Genomic DNA, 19685 nt, shown 5'->3' on the forward strand with positions numbered 1-19685 from the left:
TCTGAACATTTCCCATCAACCACCACCCTTTGTCTTCTTCCAGCTAGCCAATTTCTGATCCAAACTGCTAAATCACCCTGAATCCCATGCCTCTGTATTTTCTGCAGTAGCCTACCGTGGGAACCTTATCAAACGCTTTATGAAATCCATATACATCACATCAACTGCTTTACCCTCATCCACCTGTTTGGTCACCTTCTCAAAGAACTCAATAAGGTTTGTGAGGCACGACCTACCCTTCACAAAACCGTGTTGACTATCTCAAATCAAATTATTCCTTTCCAGATGATTATACATCCTATCTCTTATAAACCTTTCCAAGATTTTGCCCACAACAGAAGTAAGGCTCACTGGTCTATAGTTACCGGGGTTGTCTCTACTCCCCTTCTTGAACAAGGGGACAACATTTGCTATCCTCCAGTCTTCTGGCACTATTCCTGTAGACAAAGATGACTTAAAGATCAAAGCCAAAGGCTCAGCAATCTCCTCCCTAGCTTCCCAGAGAATCCTAGGATAAATCCCATCCGGCCCAGGGGACTTATCTATTTTCACACTTTCCAGAATTGCTAACACCTCCTCCTTATGAACCTCAAGCCCTTCTAGTCTAGTAGCTTGAATCTCAGTATTCTCCTCGACAACATTGCCTTTTTCCTGTGTGAATACTGACAAAAAATATTCATTTAGCACCTCTCCTATCTCCTCGGACTCCAAGCACAACTTCCCACTACTGTCCTTGATTGGCCCTACTCATTCTTTTATTCCTGACATATCTATAGAAAGCTTTAGGGTTATCCTTGATTCTACCTGCCAAAGACTTCTCATGGCTCTTCGTAGCTCTCTCTTTAGGTCCTTCCTAGCTAACTTGTAACTCTCGAGCGCCCTAACTGAACCCTTCATGTCTCATCTTTACACAAGCCTCCTTCTTCCTCTTGACATGTGTTTCGACTGCTTTAGTAAACCACGGTTCCCTTGCTCGACCACTTCCTCCCTGCCTGACAGGTACATACTTATCAAGGACACGAAGTAGCTGTTCCTTGAACAAGCTCCACATTTCCATTGTGCCCATCCCCTGCAGTGTTCCGCTCCATCCGATGCATCCTAAGTCTTGCCTCATCGCATCATAATTGCCTTTCCCCCAGATATAACTCTTACCCTGCGGTATATACCTATCCTTTTTCATCACAAAAGTAAACGTAATCGAATGTTTTTAAGAAAAAGATAGATGCCTTTCTAAAGAATAAAGGGATTCGGGGATATGGTGTACGGGCCGGAGAGTGGAGCTGAGTCCACAAAGATCAGCCATGATCTCATTAAATGGTGGAGCAGGCTCGAGGGGCCAGATGGCCTACTCCTGCTCCTAGTTCTTATGTTATGTTCTTATGAATTGTGGTCACTATCACAAAAGTGCTCACCTACCTCCAAATCTAACACCTGTCCTGGTTCATTACCCAGTAACAAATCCAATATGGCCTCGCCTCTCGTTGGCCTATCTACATACTGTGTCAGGAAACCCTCCTGCACACATTGGACAGAAACGGACCCATCTAAAGTACTCAAACTATAGCGTTTCCAGTCAATATTTGGAAAGTTAACGTCCCCCATAACAACTACCATGTTGCTTTCGCTCCTATCCAGAATCATCTTTGCAATCCTTTCCTCTACATCTCTGGAACTTTTCGGAGGCCTATTGAAAACCCCTAACAGGGTGACCTCTCCTTTCCTGTTTCTAACCTCAGCCCATACTACCTCAGTAGACGAGTCCTCATCAAACGTCCTTTCTGCCACCGTAATACTGTCCTTGACTAACAATGCCACCCCTCCCCCTCTTTTACCACCTTCCCTGCGCTTACTGAAATATCTAAACCCCGACACCTGCAACAACCATTCCTGTCCCTGCTCTATCCATGTCTCCGAAATGGCCACAACATCGAAGTCCCAGGTACCAACCCATGCCGCAAGTTCACCCACCTTATTCCGGATGCTCCTGGCATTGAAGACACACTTTAAACCACCTTCCTGCCTGCCGGTACACTCCTGCAACTTTGAAACCTTACTCATAACCTCACTGCTCTCAACCTCCTGTATACTGGAGCTACAATTCAGGTTCCCAAGCCCCTGCTGAACTAGTTTAAACCCTCCCGAAGAGCATTAGCAAATTCCCCCCCATGATATTGGTACCCCTCTGGTCCAGGTGTAGACCATCCCGTTTGTAGAGATCCCACCGACCCCAGAATGACCCCCAATTATCCAGAAATCTGAAACCCTCCATCCTGCACCATCCCTGTAGCCACGTGTTCAACTCCTCTCTCTCCCTATTCCTCGTCTCGCTATCACGTGGCACGGCTAACAACGCAGAGATAATAACTCTGTTTGTCCTAGATCTAAGTTTCCACCCCAGCTCCCTGAATTCCTGCCTTACATCCCTATCACCAACAGGACAGGCCGAACAGTCTCAGGTCATGCTGTAAAAATCCCACGGTTCTATGAATGGGATTGGTGTACATACTGAGCTGGTGGGTTTGGGGCTGGGTGTAACGTACTTCTGCTGAGAGGCCACCGCAAAGATGTCTTGCTTCTCCCTGGAGATCCCAAACCTCTCCGCCACATTCTCGGATGTTATCCTAGAAGAAATCAGCACTCGGGTCACCACGGTTGCCGACAGGAAGAACTCATCTGCACATCAACTGGCTCCTGTATTAAAACAGCCGTCGCACTTCAAAAATACCTCACTGGTTGAAAGGTGCTTGGCAACATCCTGAGGTAAAAAAATTCTTCACATGCTCAACATTTGAAGAATTCAGTTTTCCTCGCCGATGCTTACACGTTATTGGGATAGTTCCCATCGACGGGCTGTCACAGAACGTTAGGTGTAGCCAATTCTAATCAATTAGTCAAAGGGATTTGAGCCCCCAGACCTACCAGCAGCAACAGGTACCTCATGAATCTCAAGACCACTTCTCCTTTATATCATCTTAAACAAAGAGGCAGTTTCAAACAATGAAGGTATTGATGTTATGGCAGAATGTGCACTGTTGGTTTAATAACAGTTTAGGGCAGGGTGTTATATCAGAATGTTGACTATTAAGGAAGGAGCCACACAATGATGGTTGACGTATAATGCTAAGGTTGGGAGAGAAGATGGTTCGTTACCCCATGGGAATCAGGCAGTCCCTGGCCTTCTCGTTGTCCATCATCCGACTGCTGATGTCCCCGAGACTGTCGACACCGCCCGCAGTCCTTCGACTCATGCTCTCAACTCTGCATCAAACAAAACAAGCACATTGTCCTGCAAAATGATCCAAACCATCATCCACTTCTTCACTTGGTTCAGCGCCAGCGGTGTACAGCTTTTGGGTGCCGCGCATTAGGAAGGGCGTTGACGCTTTGGAGAGGGCAGTGAGATCTACTCGAGGGGTCGCCGGGATTGGGGGACAAGCTGTGATTGTTTCCCTTGGAGCAGAGAAGGTCAAGGTGGGATTTGATGGAGGGGTTCAAACACATGAAGGGTTTTGATGGAGTAAATGAGGAGAAACTATTTCCACTGGCAGGAGGGCCGACAACTAGGTGGGGCCAGAATGACGGCGATGGGCAGAAGAGCCAGGGATGAGGAGAACGTTTTCCGTGTGAACATAGCTAGTTGTTACAATCTGGAAGGTTCTGCCTGAAAGGATGGTGGAGTTGGAACTTTCAAAAGGGGAATGGGATGAATATTTGAAGGATGTAAATTTGCAGGATTATGGGGAAAGGGCAGTGGGAGGAGAGGGATAGTACAGACATGATGGGCCAAATGGCTTCTTTCTCTGCTGTAATACTTTAAAGAAAAGCAAACAATCAGTACCAACGCGGAGCAGCAAACTCTTAACGTTAGCAGTTCCTGAACCAATTCATATGTGGGTTTCCTCTGGGTGCTCAGGTTCCCTCCCACAGTCCAAAGATGCGCAGGTTAGGTGGATTGGCCATGATAAATTGTCCTTGTGGAGCTCTCTCCATGTACAACCCAACATTGGGAGGGGCGGTGGGGTGGGGGGAGGAGTAATTTCTAACTGCCAATCTTTCCACGGTTGAAGTGGATGGCATGCGAAAGTCTCCACTTTAATGAAACCCACGGTGAAAATGCAAACAGTGATTTTGAAATATACACGGATTCAGAACTCATCATAAACCATCCTGTCAGCATCAACGGGGCCGAGGTGGAGATGGTTAGCAGTTTCAAATTCCTTGGAGTGCACATCTCCAAAAATCTGTCCTGATCCACCCACGTCGACACTACCACCAAGAAAGCACAACAGCGCCTATACTTCCTCAGGAAACTAAGGAAATTTGGCATGTCCACATTAACCCTTACCAACTTTTACAGATGCACCATAGAAAGCATCCTATCGGGCTGCATCACAGCCTGGTATGGCAACTGCTCGGCCCAGGACCGCAAGAAACTTCAGAGAGTCGTGAACACTGCCCAGTCTATCACACAAACCTGCCTCCCATCCATTGACTCCATCTACACCTCCCGCTGCCTGGGGAAAGCGGGCAGTATAATCAAAGATCCCTCCCACCCGGCTTACTCACTCTTCCAACTTCTTCCATTGGGCAGGAGATACAGAAGTCTGAGAACACGCACGAACAGACTCAAAAACAGCTTCTTCCCCACTGTCACCAGACCCTCTTATGGACTGACCTCATTAACACTACACCCTGTCTGCTTCATCCGATGCCAGTGCTTATGTAGTTACATTGTCTATGTTTGTTGCCCTATTATGTATTTTCTTTTATTCCCTTTTCTTCTCATGTACTTAATGATCTGTTGAGCTGCTCGCAGAAAAATACTTTTCACTGTACCTCGGTACACGTGACAATAATCAAATCCAAACAAATCCAATCTTGGCACATCACGATAAATTATCTGAGGTACAATTGCGGGTGGGGGGGGGGGGGGAGAGAGAGCAGGATACCTTGGGCATCAGGGGTTCCTGAAACTCTCCATCACAGTGGTTAATTCCATCTTATTTGTGGGTCTGTTGTAAACTATTTGAGGTTAAAACCGAACAGGGTTCAATGGCTGTCGATGCCGTGGGTTCTCGTTCAGGCAGGAATGGTGGATTATTTAAAACGTCCCCATTGGATAGAGTAAAACAGGTTTCATCTTGAACGTTCTCCCCAGAGAGGCCGAGACACACATGTAGGACGGCTGTAAACTAGAGAAGGGAGGGCCGAGTGGAGTTACGTGGGAGGACAGGGTTCAATGGGCTGGAGGGCCTTCATCGTGCAAATTGGGCCGCAGCAGAGGCACGTATACGAGTTGGCAGCTTTCAACCAGCAGAACGTAGGAGATATTTGTCCCACCAACACATCAGGTAAGAATCAATATGATGTGGCAATGCCAGATTGGCCAAACAATGCAGAGGGCTAGACAGCTGGCTTGTAATGCAGAACAAGGCCAGCAGCACGAGTTCAATTCCCGTACCGGCCTCCCCGAACAGGTGCAGGAATATGGCGACTCGGGGCTTTTCACAGTAACTTCATTGAAGCCTACTTGTGACAATAAGCGATTATTATATTAACAGGGTTGTCTTAATTAGCACTGGGCAAAACCTAACAATTCACCACTCGCAATCGCTGTTTCAGTGACTCAAGTCCAATCTCCCCGCATCTGGTCAAACATCCACCAGCCCAGCTCACGCTGGAAGACCAAACGGCCCATTCAGCCCGTCACTTCCTGCACAGATGCCGCACGATCCATTCGAGGACTTTGCCCAAAACCCGTTCAAATTACAAGCAAGGAAAACGGTGGCCTGACTGAACAACAGCTGTACTTGCGCAGGGGGTACGGAGGGATGCCGGCAAACGTTCCAGCCCTATCCCAACCACGGCCACTGCTTCCGAGGACTGTGGGGCAGCGAGGCAGGGGCACAGAACTGGTGCAGGACACTCGACCCAACAATAAACCTACCCACAGGCCAGACCAATGTCATAGGAGCCGTTCCTGATACCACCTGCAAAGAAACAACATTGCTTCAGTCAGTGGCTGAGTGTTCATCATAGAATCCACTGCTACATCCCAAGGAAAATAGATTTGTTAAAAAGCAATTCGGACTTCAAGTGATTACTTTAACCCTTCAAACGCTTGAGCACAGGGGACCATTCTGCCCAACGTACCTGTGTCAGCCCCTTGAACAAGCTGCCCTGAAGCCTGCTGCCTACAAAGGTGTTGGAAGCAAAGACATACGAACGTACAAAACAGGAGTAGAAGTAGGCCATTCGGCCCCTCGAGCATCCTCGAGATCATGACTGATTCGCTAGATTGATTCCAGAGAGGAGAGATTTGGCTTATGAAGAGAGATTGACCGTGTGGAGTTTGCACATTCTCCCCATGTCTGCATGGGATTCGCCCCCAAAACCCAAAGATGTGCAGGGTAGGTGAATTGGCCACGCTAAATTGCCCTGAATTGGAAAAAATGAATTAGGTACTCTAGATTTATTTTTTTTAAATGAAGAAATTGAGCAGTTTTGGTCTATACTCTCGAGTTTAGAAGAATGAGAGATCTAATTGACATATATAAGATGATAATAGGTATGGACAGAATAGATGTAGAGCGGATGTTTCCTCCAATTTATAACGAGAGGTCATAGTTTTAGGATAGGGCTTCACAGTGGTTAGCACAGCGACAAGGACCCAGGTTCGCACGGGGGGGGGGGGGGGGGGGTTTAAACTAGTATGACGGGGGGGGGGGGGGTACCGGAGCAATAGGTCAGAAGGTGAAAACATTTGAGGGAGAACTAGGGAATAGGGCCAGTATGGCTCTGTGGAAGAGCAGACAGGGAGATGTTGCTGAAAACAGCGGGACTGGTGGCCTGAAGTGCATATGTTTTAATGCAAGAAGTATAACAGGTAAGGCAGATGAACTTAGAGCTTGGATTAGTACTTGGAACTATGATGTTGTTGCCATTACAGAGACCTGGTTGAGGAAAGGACAGGATTGGCAGCTAAACATTCCAGGATTTAGATGTTTCAGGCAGGATAGAGGGGGATGTAAAAGGGGTGGCGGAGTTGCACTACTGGTTAGGGAGAATATCACAGCTGTACTGCGGGAGGACACCTCAGAGGGCAGCGAGGCTATATGGGTAGAGATCAGGAATAAGAAGGGTGCAGTCAGATTGTTGGGGGTATACTACAGGCCTCCCAACAGCCAGCAGGAGATAGAAGAGCAGATAGGTAGACAGATTTTGGAAAGGAGTAAAAGCAACAGGGTTGTTGTGATGGGAGACTTTAACTTCACCAATATTGACTGGGACTCACTTAGTGCTAGGGGCTTGGACGGGGCAGAGTTTGTAAGGAGCATCCAGGAGGGCTTCTGAAAACAATATGTAGATGGCCCAACTAGGGAAGGGGCTGTACTGGACCTGGTATTGGGGAATGAGCCTGGCCGGGTGGTAGAAGTTTCAGTAGGGGAGCATTTCGGGAACAGTGACCACAATTCAGTAAGTTTTAAAATGCTGGTGGACAAGGATAAGAGTGGTCCTAGGGTGAATGCGCTAAATTGCGGGAAGGCTTATTATAACAATATTAAGCAGGAACTGAAGAACCTAGATTGGAGCGGATGTTTGAGGGTAAATCAACATCTGACATGTGGGAGGCTTTCAAATGTCAGTTGAAAGGAATTCAGGACCGGCATGTTCCTGTGCGGAAGAAGGATAAATACGGCAAATTTCGGGAACCTTGGATAACGAGAGATATTGTAGGCCTCGTCAAAAAGAAAAAGGAGGCATTTGCCAGGGCTAGAAGGCTGGGAACAGACAAAGCCTGTGTGGAATATAAGGAAAGTAGGAAGGAACTTAAGCAAGGAGTCAGGAGGGCTAGAAGAGGTCACAAAAAGTCATTGGCAAATAGGGTTAAGGAAAATCCCAAGGCTTTTTACACGTACATAAAAAGCAAGAGGGAAGCCAGGGAAAGGGTTGGCCCACTGAAGGATAGGCAAGGGAATCTATGCATGGAGCCAGAGGAAATGGGCGAGGTACTAAATGAATACTTTGCATCAGTATACACCAAAGAGAAGGAATTGGTGGATGTTGAGTCTGGAGAAGGGTGTGTAGAGAGGAAATTGCTGAGACCGTGACAGAAATCTTTGGATCCTCACTGTCTTCAGGTGATGTCCCGGAGGACTGGAGAATAGCCAATGTTGTTCCTTTGTTTGAGAAGGATAGCAAGGATAACCCAGGGAACTACAGGCCGGTGAGCCTAACGTCAGTGGTAGGGAAATTACTGGAGAGAATTCTTCGAGACAGGATCTACTCCCATTTGGAAGCAAATGGACGTATTAGTGAGAGGCAGCATGGTTTTGTGAAGGGGAGGTCGTGTCTCACTAACTTGATAGAGTTTTTCGAGGAGGTCACTAAGATGATTGATGCAGGTAGGGCAGTGGATGTTGTCTATATGGACTTCAGTAAGGCCTTTCACAAGGTCCCTCATGGCAGACTGGTACAAAAGGTGAAGTCACACGGGATCAGAGGTGAGCTGGCAAGACGGATACAGAACTGGCTAGGTCATAGAAGGCAGAGAGTAGCAATGGAAGGGTGCTTTTCTAATTGGAGGGCTGTGACCAGTGGTGTTTCGCATGGATCAGTGCTGGGACCTTTGCTGTTTGTAGTATATATAAATGATTTGGAGGAAAATGTAACTGGTCTGATTAGTAAGTTTGCAGACGACACAAAGGTTGGTGGAATTGCGGATAGCGATGAGGACTGTCACAGGATACAGCAGGATTTAGATCGTTTGGAGACTTGGGCGGTGAGATGGCAGATGTGAGTTTAATCCGGACAAATGTGAGGTAATGCATTTTGGAAGGCCTAATACAGGTGGGGACTATACAATGAATGGTAGAACCCTCAAGAGTATTGACAGTCAGAGAGATCTAGGTGTACAGGTCCACAGGTCACTGAAAAGAGCAACACAGGTGGAGAAGGTAGTCAAGAAGGCATACGGCATGCTTGCCTTCATTGGCCGTGGTATAAAAATTGGCAAGTCATGTTGCAGCTGTATAGAACCTTAGTTAGGCCACACTTGGAGTATAGTGTTCAATTCTGGTCGCCACACTACCAGAAGGATGTGGAGGCTTTAGAGAGGGTGCAAAAGGGATTTACCAGGATGTTGCCTGGTATGGAGGGCATTAGCTATGATGAGAGGATGAATAAACTCGGTTTGTTCTCACTGGAACGACGGAGGTTGAGGGTCGACCTGATGGAGGTCTACAAAATTATGAGTGGCATAGACAGTGTGGATAGTCAGGCTTTTCCCCAGGGTAGAGGGGTCAATTACTAGGGGGCATAGGTTTAAGGTGCGAGGGGCAAGGTTTAGAGTAGATGTACGAGGCAAGTTTTTTTACACAGAGGGTAGTGGGTGCCTGGAACTCGCTGCCGGAGGAGGTGGTGGAAGCAGGGACGATAGTGACGTTTAAGGGGCATCTTGACAAATACATGAATAGGATGGGAATAGAGGGATACGGACCCAGGAAGTGTAGAAGATTGTAGTTTAGTCGGGCAGCATGGTCGGCGCGGGCTTGGAGGGCCGAAGGGCCTGTTCCTGTGCTGTACATTTCTTTGTTCTTTGTTCAGTTCCTGCCTTGGGTCACTATCTGTGCAGAGTCAGCACGTTCTCCCCGTGTCTGCGTGGGTTTTCCTCCGGGTGCTCCGGTTTCCTCCCACATTCCAAGCATGTGCCAGTTAGGTGGACTGGTCATGAAAAATTGCTCCTTAACGTCCAGGGGTGTCAGGTTAGGTCACAGGGATAAGGTGGGGTGGGCGGGGCAGTGGACCTGGGTGGGGTACTCTTTCAGAGGATCGGTGCAGACTCGATAGGCCGAATGACCTCCTTCTGCATTGAAGGGATTCTATGATAAGAGGTAGCAGATTGAAAACAGAGGTGAGGAGAAATTACTTCTCTCAAAGGGCTATGAATCTGTGGAATTCGCTACCCCAGAGTGTGGTGGCTGCTGGGACATTGAGTCAATTTAAGGAGGAGTTAGACAGATTTTTAATTAGTAACGGGTTAAAGGGTTACGGAGAACGGGCAGGACGGTGGAGTCAAGGCCAGGATGAGATCAGCCACGATCACATTGAATGGTGAAGCGGGTTCGAGGGGTTGAATTGCCTAATTCTGCTCCTAGTTCTTATGATCCGTATGTGCGGAGTTCCACATTCCCATCTACCCCCGATATCCTTTGATTCCCTCGCCCAATAAGAATAATTTCTGTTTTTTTATAAATTTAGAGTACCCAATTAGTTTTTTCCAATTAAGGGGCAATTTAGCGTGGCCAATCCACCCACCCTGCACATCTTTGGGTTGTGGGGGTAAAACCCACGCAGACACGGGGAGAATGTGCAAACTCCACACGGACAGTGGCCCAGAGCCGGGATCGAACCTGGGACCTCGGCGCCCTGAGGCAGCAGGGCTAACCCACTGCATCACCGTGCTGCCCTCCAAGAAGAATCATATCTACCTCGTTCGTACAAATATTCCGTGACCCCCGCCTCCACCGCCTCCTGAGGTAGAGAGTTGCAAAGTCGCACAATCCTCCGAGAAACATATTCTCCTCTGTCCTAAAAGGGGGGCTCCTGACTTCCGGGCGCGGCGATGACCAGCTGAGTCGCACGTTTCGGCACCTCCCGTTGCAATGGACTTTTGGGCTCTTATTAGGAGCCCCAACTGCAATTTTTGACGGATAAAACCATTGTGCGGTGAAATAGAAGGGAATCCCCCCGGATATATATGGAGAAAGAAGAGGATAGCGGCCGGATTGCAGAGGATCCTCAGGAGCAGCGGCAAGGAAGGGAAGCACGAAGCAAGATGGCGGCGGAAGGCGGCCGTTCGGTGTGGGGCCCGGAACAGCAAGAGTTCCTGCGGCGCTGTGTGGAGGAGCTGAAGAAGGAGGTGTTGGCCCCAATGCTACAGGCGATTGAAGGGCTAAAGTAGGAGCAGAAGACCCAGGAGTTGGAGCTTCGTGATGTGAAGGCAAAGGCTGCCGAGAATGAGGATGAAATACAGGGCCTGGTGGTGAAGACAGAGACGCACGAGGCACTGCATAAAAGGTGTGTAGAGAGGCTGGAAGCCCTGGAGAATAACTCGAGGAGGAAGAAATTAGGAGTTTTGGGTCTTCCCGAAGGTGCAGAGGGGGCGGACGTCGGGGCATATGTGAGCACGTTGCTTCACTCGTTAATGGGACCGGAGGCCCCGACGGGCCCCTTGGAAGTGGAGGGAGCATATCGAGTCCTTGGGCGAAGACCAAAGGCAGGAGAAATACCTCGAGCCATAGTGGTGAGGTTTCACCGCTATAAGGACAGGGAGATGGTCCTGAGATGGGCGAAAAAGACACGGAGCTGCAGGTGGGAGAATGCGGTGATCCGCGTGTACCAGGATTGGAGTGCGGAGGTGGCGAGAAGGAGGGCGAGTTTCAATCGGGCCAAGGCGGTGCGACATAGAAAGAAAGTTAAATTTGGAATGCTGCAGCCAGCGAGACTGTGGGTTACACACCAAGGGAAACATCACTACTTCGAGACGGCAGAAGAGGCGTGGACATTTATTGTAGAGGAGAAGTTGGACTAGACTGGAGAGAGAAAGAGTTTCTGTAATAAAGTAGTGGGGGGATTGTATGGGACAGGGAAGGGGGAAGGGGGGGGAAATTTTCTCTATCCCCCTCGTTGGGGGGAGGGGGTGTATGGTGAACTGTGGGCGCCGGTGGGGAAGGAGAGGGGGAAGGAGAGAGGGAGCTGCGCCATTTGGGGCGGGGCCGAGTGGGAAACGCGGGCTTTGTTCCCGCGCTATGGTAATTGTGGCGGGAAAGGGAGCGCAGGAAGGAGGGGGCCTTACACAATGGGGGACCAAGGATAAACGGGGGAAGCAGAGGTCAGCCAGAGTTTGCTGACTTCTGGGAGTAACATGGGGGGAGCAATTACGCTAGAAAGGGATCTAGCGGAGCGGGGGGGGGGGTTAACTGGGTTGCTGCTGCTAAGGGAAAGGGGGAGCTGTTATGGGGCGGGGTGATCGGGACGGGACGACACCGTCGGGGGGACAAACGGGAGCGTGGGAACCGGGTGAGGAGCTGGTCTAAAAAAGGGGATGGCTAGTCGACATGGGGGTGGGGTAAAGAGCCCCCCGACCCGGTTGATCACGTGGAATGTGAGAGGGCTGAATGGGCCGATTAAGAGGGCAAGGGTACTCGCGCACCTAAAGAAATTAAAGGCAGATGTGGTCATGCTACAGGAGACGCATCTGAAACTGGCGGATCAGGTCAGATTATGTAAAGGATGGGAGGGACAGGTATTTCATTCGGGCTTGGATGCGAAAAATAGAGGGGTGGCTATATTAGTGGGGAAACGGGTAGTGTTTGAGGCGAGGACCATAGTAGCGGACAGAGGGGGTAGATACGTGATGGTGAGTGGCAGATTACAAGGGGAAGCGGTGGTTCTGGTGAACGTATATGCCCCGAACTGGGATGATGCAAACTTCATGAAGCGTATGCTGGGGCGTATCCCGGACCTGGAGGCGGGAACGTTGGTAATGGGGGGAGGTTTCAACACGGTGCAGGATCCAGGGCTGGACCGGTCCAGGTCTAGGACCGGGAGGAGGCCGGCAGCGGCCAAGGTGCTTAAGGACTTCATGGAGCAGATGGGAGGAGTAGACCCCTGGAGATTCACTAGGCCCAGGAGTAGGGACTTTTCCTTCTTCTCTCATGTCCACAAGGTGTATTCTCGGATAGACTTCTTTGTCCTGGGAAGGGCACTGATCCCGAAGGTGACAGGGACAGAGTATTCGGCCATAGCCATCTCGGACCATGCCCCACATTGGGTAGATCTGGTAGTAGAAGAGGAAAAGGAACGGCACCCACTCTGGAGATTAGATATGGGACTGTTGGCGGATGAGGGGGTATGTGTAAGGGTGAGGGGATGTATCAAAAGGTACCTGGAGATTAACGATGATGGAGAGGTTCAGGTGAGAGTGGTCTGGGAGGCACTGAAGGCGGTGGTCATAGGCGAACTGATTTCCATAAAGACCCATAAGGGGAAACAAGAGAGTAAAGAGAGGGGGCGATTGTTGAGAGAAATTTTGAGGGTGGATAGGCAGTATGCAGAGGCTCCGGATGAGGGACTGTACAGGGAAAGACGAAGGTTGCATACGGAATTTGACTTGCTGACCACGGGCAGGGCAGAGGCACAATGGAGGAAGGCACAGGGAGTACAGTATGAGTACGGAGAGAAGGCGAGCCGGTTACTGGCCCAACAATTGAGGAAGAGAGGGGCGGCGAGGGAGATAGGTGGGGTGAGGGACGAGGAGGGTGAGATGGAACGGGGAGCAGAGAGGGTGAACGGGGTGTTTAAGGCATTTTATGAGAGGCTGTATAAGGCTCAACCCCCGGAAGGGAAGGAGGGAATGATGCACTTCCTGGATCAGCTGGAATTCCCGAAGGTGGAGGAGCAGGAGAGGACAGGATTGAGAGCACAGATTGAGGTGGAGGAGGTGGTAAAAGGGATTGGGAGCATGCAGGCAGGGAAGGCCCCGGGACCCGATGGGTTCCCGGGGGAATTTTATAGGAAATACATGGAAGGGGGGACGTTGCCCCCGACGATGTCGGAGGCGACGATATCGTTGCTCCTGAAGAGGGACAAAGACCCGCTGCAGTGCGGGTCTTACAGGCCTATCTCCCTTCTGAATGTAGATGCCAAGCTCTTGGCCAAGGTGATGGCGACGAGGATCGAGGATTATGTTCCAGGGGTGGTTCACGAGGATCAAACTGGGTTTGTTAAGGGGAGACAGTTGAACACTAATATACGGAGGCTGCTAGGTGTGATGATGATGTCCCCGCCGGAGGGAGAGGCGGAGATAGTGGTGGCGATGGACGCTGAGAAAGCATTTGATAGAGTGGAGTGGGATTACCTGTGGGAAGCGTTGAGGAGATTTGGATTTGGAGAGGGGTTTATTGGGTGGGTTCAGCTTTTATATAGGGTCCCGGTGGCAAGTGTGATCACAAACAGGCAGAGATCTGACTACTTCCGTCTATATAGAGGGACAAGACAGGGGTGTCCCCTGTCCCCGATACTGTTTGCATTGGCAATTGAGCCACTGGCCATAGCGCTGAGGGGCTCTAGGAAGTGGAGCGGAGTACTTAGGGGAGGAGAAGAGCACTGGGTGTCATTATACGCGGATGATTTGTTGTTGTATGTCGCGGACCCAGTGGAGGGATGCCCGAGATAATGCAGACACTCGGAGTTTGGGGAATTTTCAGGATATAAACTGAATATGGGGAAGAGTGAGCGGTTTGTGATGCACCCTGGGGAACAGAGCAGGGGAATAGATGATTTGCCGCTGAGGAGAGTAACAAGGGATTTTCGGTACCTAGGGATCCAGATAGCCAGGAACTGGGGAACCTTGCATAAGCTTAATTTAGGAAGATTGGTGGAGCAGATGGAAGAGGATTTTAGGAGATGGGACATGGTGCCCCTGTCACTGGCGGGTAGAGTGCAGGCGGTCAAAATGGTGGTCCTTCCGCGATTTCTTTTTGTGTTCCAGTGCCTCCCGGTGATGATTACCAAGGCTTTTTTCAAAAAAGTGGATAAGAGCGTTATGAGCTTTGTGTGGGCTGGGAAGACCCCAAGAGTGAAGAGGGAGTTTCTGCAGCGTAGCAGGGATAGGGGGGACTGGCACTGCTGAGCTTAAGTGACTATTATTGGGCCGCCAATATATCAATGGTATGCAAGTGGATGGGGGAAGGGGAGGGAGCGGCGTGGAAAAGACTAGAGATGGCGTCCTGTAGGGGAACCTGCCTGCAAGCATTAGCGACGGCGCCTTTACCGTTCTCCCCGAAAAAGTACACCACAAGTCCAGTGGTGGTGGCAACACTGAAAATTTGGGGGCAGTGGAGACGGCATAAGGGAGTGACGGGTGCCTCGGGGAGGTCCCCGATAAGGAACAATCATAGGTTCGTCCCGGGAAGGATAGATGGGGGATTTAAATCTTGGCAGCGAGCAGGAATTGCGAAATTGAAGGACTTGTTCTTAGACGGGACGTTTGCGAGTCTGGGAGCACTGACGGAAAAATATGGGTTGCCACCTGGGAATGCATTTCGCTATATGCAAGTGAGGGCATTTGTGAGGCAACAGATGAGGGAATTTCCGCAGCTCCCGGCGCAAGAGATCCAGGACAGAGTGATTTCGGGGGCATGGGTGGGTGATGGCAGGGTGTCAGATATATATAAGGAAATGAGAGACGAGGGGGAGACGATGGTGGATGAGCTGAAGGGAAAATGGGAGGAGGAGCTGGGGGAAGAGATAGAGGAGGGCCTGTGGGCAGATGCCCTAAGTAGGGTAAACTCTTCGTCCTCGTGTGCCAGGCTCAGCCTGATACAATTCAAGGTTCTACACAGGGCGCATATGACGGGAGCAAGGCTGAGTAGATTTTTTGGAGTGGAGGATAGGTGCTGGAGATGCGCGGGAAGCCCGGCGAACCACACCCACATGTTTTGGTCATGTCCGGTATTGCATGGGTTCTGGGTGGGTGTGGCAAAAGTGATTTCAAAGGTGGTGGGGGTCCGGGTCGAACCAGGCTGGGGGTTGGCTATATTTGGGGTTGCAGATGAGCCGGGAGTGCAGGAGGCGAGAGAGGCCGATGTTTTGGCCTTTGCCTCCCTAGTAGCCCGGCGAAGAATTCTACTTATGTGGAAAGAAGCTAAACCCCTGGGCGTGGAGGCCTGGATAAACGACATGGCAGGATTCATAAAATTGGAGCGGATAAAGTACGCACTAAGAGGTTCGGCTCAAGGGTTCACCAGGCGGTGGCAACCGTTCCTCGACTACCTCGCAGAACGATAAGGGAAATGGAGAAGGTAGCAGCAGCAACCCGGGGGGGAGGGCCCACGCGGGCCCTCAGGGGTTTCATATAGTTGTTTGTATATTAGTTATTTATACTGGCATGTGGGACTTTATTGTATTGGAGAGTTATTATTTTGTTGTTGGCAGTTGCAGTTTAGTTCATATATTATTTATTTGTTAAAAAAAATTCAGTCATTATTATTTATATTGTTTTAAAGTTGAAAAAAGGGGAAAATCCTGTATTGTTCTTGTTTGACTGAAAAAATTTGAATTAAATATATTTATAAAAAAAAGGCGGGCTCCTAATTTTAAAAGAGTGCCCCCCTAGTTCTGGACTCACCCACAAGAGGAAACATCCTCCCTACATCCACCTTGTCAATGCTGTTCAGGATCTTCAATACCGTCAAAAGGAAATTAAACTCACAGGGCTACGGGGTATGTTCGACAGAGAGCTTGCATAGACTCGATGGGCCGAATGGCTGCCCACTCTGCTGTGCTGACTCCACGCCTATCCATTACATCTTGCGTATTCCCCACCGTCCTGCAACTTTCTCCCCTCAAGTACTTTTTCCGTTATCATATTGCTGTTTGAGGGATCTTGCTGTGTCCAAACTGGCTCCAATGTTCAACAGTGACATAGAACATACAGTGCAGATGGAGGCCATTTGGCCCACTGAGTCTGCACCGACCCACTTAAGCCCTTACTTCCACCCTATCTCCAGAACCCAAGAACTCCTCCTAACCTTTTTCGATACCAAGTACAATTTAGCATGGCCAATCCACCTAACCTGCACAACTTTGGACTGTGGGAGGAAACTGGAGCACCCGGAGGAAACCCACGCACACACAGGGAGAACGTGCAGACTCCGCACAGACAGTGACCCAAGCCGGGAATTGAACCGGGGACGCTGGCGCTGTGAAGCCGCAGTGCGAGCCACGTGTGCTACCGTGCTGCCCACCGTGACCACACTTCGCAAAGTGCTGCACTGCTGGTGAAAACACGATACAAGTGGAAGGCTTTCTTCCTGTGTTGCGGATGGTTAAAGAGGCAACAGCTCCTCTACTCCAGGCCCTACAGGTGTGGGTGGAGATTATTCCCATGCATGGAGACCCACACACTCACCTGCAATGTTAATGAAAGCCTGAAGTCCTGAGGAACACTGCCGGTTGACGCTGTACACAGGGACAGACTCGGGAATGCCGCTGGAGAGGAGCAACGGTAAACGGGTTAAACGACAGAATCTGTGGGGCAAAACAATTTGGAAGGAAAACAAAACTAAATGAAAGCACGTACCTCAAGAACTGAGCTACCCTCGCCATCAGAGCTCCAGCACCTGGCTGCAAGACATTACCTAGTGGAGGATCAAAGGAACGATTAATGTGACGACAAAGGAGGCTTGCATTTCTTATCACTGAAAATGCAATCAAGTGTTCCACATGGGCCGCAGACTGTGACTGACAGTCCGTCACAGTGCTGCCCCTGTAGGAGGAGCAGCAGTGGCGATGAGCGGGGCCCTCACCCCCACACTCTTCAATTCGCAACCTGCAATCCCTTAACGTTACTCCCGTAGAAGGGAAAATGCAGTCAACAACGCGGGGGAGAGTGGAGTAGCGGTAAGGTCACTGGGTTAGTAATCCAGAGGCCCCAGGTTAATGCTCCGGGCACGTGTGTTCAAACCCCATCCACGGCAGCTGTAACGGAATTGGAATGTGATGAATAAAATCTGGAATTAAGGCTCACCATCAGCGACGGTGACCATCCGGTTTACAAATGTCCCTCAGAGAAGGCAATGTGGTGTCCTTACCCGGCTGACTCTGCACCCGGAGGGTTGTGGGGGGGTCTCGCTGCCTGAAGGGGTAGGAGAGGTACAAACCCTCAGCTCAAGTGTCTGGATTGGTAACCTCAAGTCAGGGCCACACCCAAATGCTGCAAAATGGAATGCGGCTCGTTTTGCGGCTGGCGCAGACATGCTGGGCCGAGCGGTCTGTTTAAAGGGGATGTGGGCCTTGCAGGCCGGGCCAGCATTTATTGCCCATCCTTGTGGGCATTTAGGAGTCAACCGCATTGCTGTGGGTCTGGAGTCAGGTGTCGGCCAGATCGGGTAAGGACGGCAGATTTCCTTCCCTAAAGTACATTAGTGAACCAGATGGCTTTTTAATGACAATCGACAATAAGACTATAAGACATAGGAGCAGGATTAGGCCACTCGGCCCATCGAGTCTGTTCCACCATTTCTTTCTGATATTTTTCTCATCCCCATTCTCCAGCCTTCTCCCCATAACCCCTGATCCCCTTATTGATCAAGAACCTATCTATCTCTGTCTTAAAGACACTCAGTGATTTGGCCTCCACAGCCTTCTGCGGCAAAGAGTTCCACAGATTCACCACTCTCTGGCTGAAGAAATTCCTCCTCATCTCTGTTTTAAAGGATTGTCCCTTTAATCTGAGACGGTGCCCTCTGGTTCTAGTTTTTCCTACAAGTGGAAACATCCTCTCCACGTCCACGCTATCCAGGCCTCGCAGTATCTTCGACGTTTCAATAAGATCCCCTCTCATCCTTCTAAACTCCAATGAGTACAGACCCAGAGTCCTCAAATGTTCCTCATACGGCAAGCTCTTCATTCCAGGGATCATTCTTGTGAACCTCCTCTGGACCCTTTCCAAGGCCAGCTCATCCTTCCTTCAGAAAAGGGTCCCAAAACAGCTCACAATACTCCAAATGGGGTCTGACCAGAGCCTTACACAGCCTCAGAAGTACATCCCTGGTCTTGTATTCTAGCCCTCTCGACATGAATGCCAACATTGCATTTGCCTTCCTGACTGCCGACCGAACTGACAATGGTCAGCATTCGGCTTTTAATTCCAGCGTTTTATTGAAATCAAATTTCACCATCTGCCTTGGTGGGGTTCGAACCCGGGTCCCCAGAGCATCACCCGGGATCTCTGGATTACTAGTCCAGCGACAATACCACTGTGTCACTGCCTCCCTGGCCTCTAATTTGGCCTCAGTTTGCACTGAGTGCTGAATTTGGTGCTTTTTGAGTGCGATAGTGAGAGTTTGGTGACCGAGGGAGTGCTGAATTTGGTGCTTTTTGAGTGCGATAGTGAGAGTTTGGTGACCGAGGGAGTGCTGAATTTGGTGCATTTGAGTGCGATAGTGAGAGTTTGGTGACCGAGGGAGTTAGGTGAGGAGGGAGTAAGGTGCTCCTTTCATTTTGTTTCCGACATTTCCGCAAAGAGTGCAAAGAGAGCCAGGTGTTTACAGGAAGTGTAGCTGACTGGGAGCAGAGTCGGAGGGCGGAGATCTAGTTAGTCCACACAGCAGCTATATTCTTTAAGGTAAGAGGGGATGGAGGCTAGGCCAGTTACATGCTCCTCCTGTAGGATGTGGGTGGTGAGGGATACCACCGGTGTCCCCACTGACTATACCTGCGGGAAGTGCACCCAACTTCAGCTCCTCAAAGACCGTGTTAGGGAACTGGAGCTGAAGCTGGATGAACTTCGGATCATCCGGGAGGCAGAGGGGGTGATTGAGAAGAGTTACAGGGAGGTAACCACACCCAAGGTACAGGACAAGAATAGCTGGGTTACAGTCAGGGGGAAAAAAACAAACAGGCAGACAGTGCAGGGATCCCTCGTGGCCGTTCCCCTTCAAAACAAGTATACCGTTTTGGATGCTGTTGGGGGGGATGACCTACCGGGGGAAGGCCCTAGCGGCCAGGTCTCTGGCACTGAGTCTGGCTCTGGGGCTCAGAAGGGAAGGGGGGAGAATAGAAAAGCAATAGTTGTAGGAGATTCAATGGTTAGGGGAATAGATAGGAGATTCTGTGGT

The 19685-nt window shown here is 50.0% G+C and overlaps 1 protein-coding gene across 1 annotated transcript in view; it reads right to left on the reverse strand.

Moving 5' to 3' along the window:
• The window catches only part of acaa1 (acetyl-CoA acyltransferase 1), a 56737-nt gene that overhangs the window by 22885 nt on the left and 14167 nt on the right, over nucleotides 1-19685 (reverse strand). The window contains exons 3-7 of the mRNA XM_072508074.1: nucleotides 17147-17204; nucleotides 16976-17055; nucleotides 5948-5990; nucleotides 3151-3258; nucleotides 2541-2621 (exon numbers count right to left, since the gene is read on the reverse strand). Of these exons, the coding sequence (XP_072364175.1) occupies nucleotides 2541-2621; nucleotides 3151-3258; nucleotides 5948-5990; nucleotides 16976-17055; nucleotides 17147-17204 (370 nt within the window). The remainder of the gene's footprint in view (nucleotides 1-2540; nucleotides 2622-3150; nucleotides 3259-5947; nucleotides 5991-16975; nucleotides 17056-17146; nucleotides 17205-19685) is intronic.

Source organism: Scyliorhinus torazame, chromosome 6 (genome assembly GCF_047496885.1).
Source record: "Scyliorhinus torazame isolate Kashiwa2021f chromosome 6, sScyTor2.1, whole genome shotgun sequence".
Lineage (NCBI taxonomy): Eukaryota > Metazoa > Chordata > Chondrichthyes > Carcharhiniformes > Scyliorhinidae > Scyliorhinus > Scyliorhinus torazame.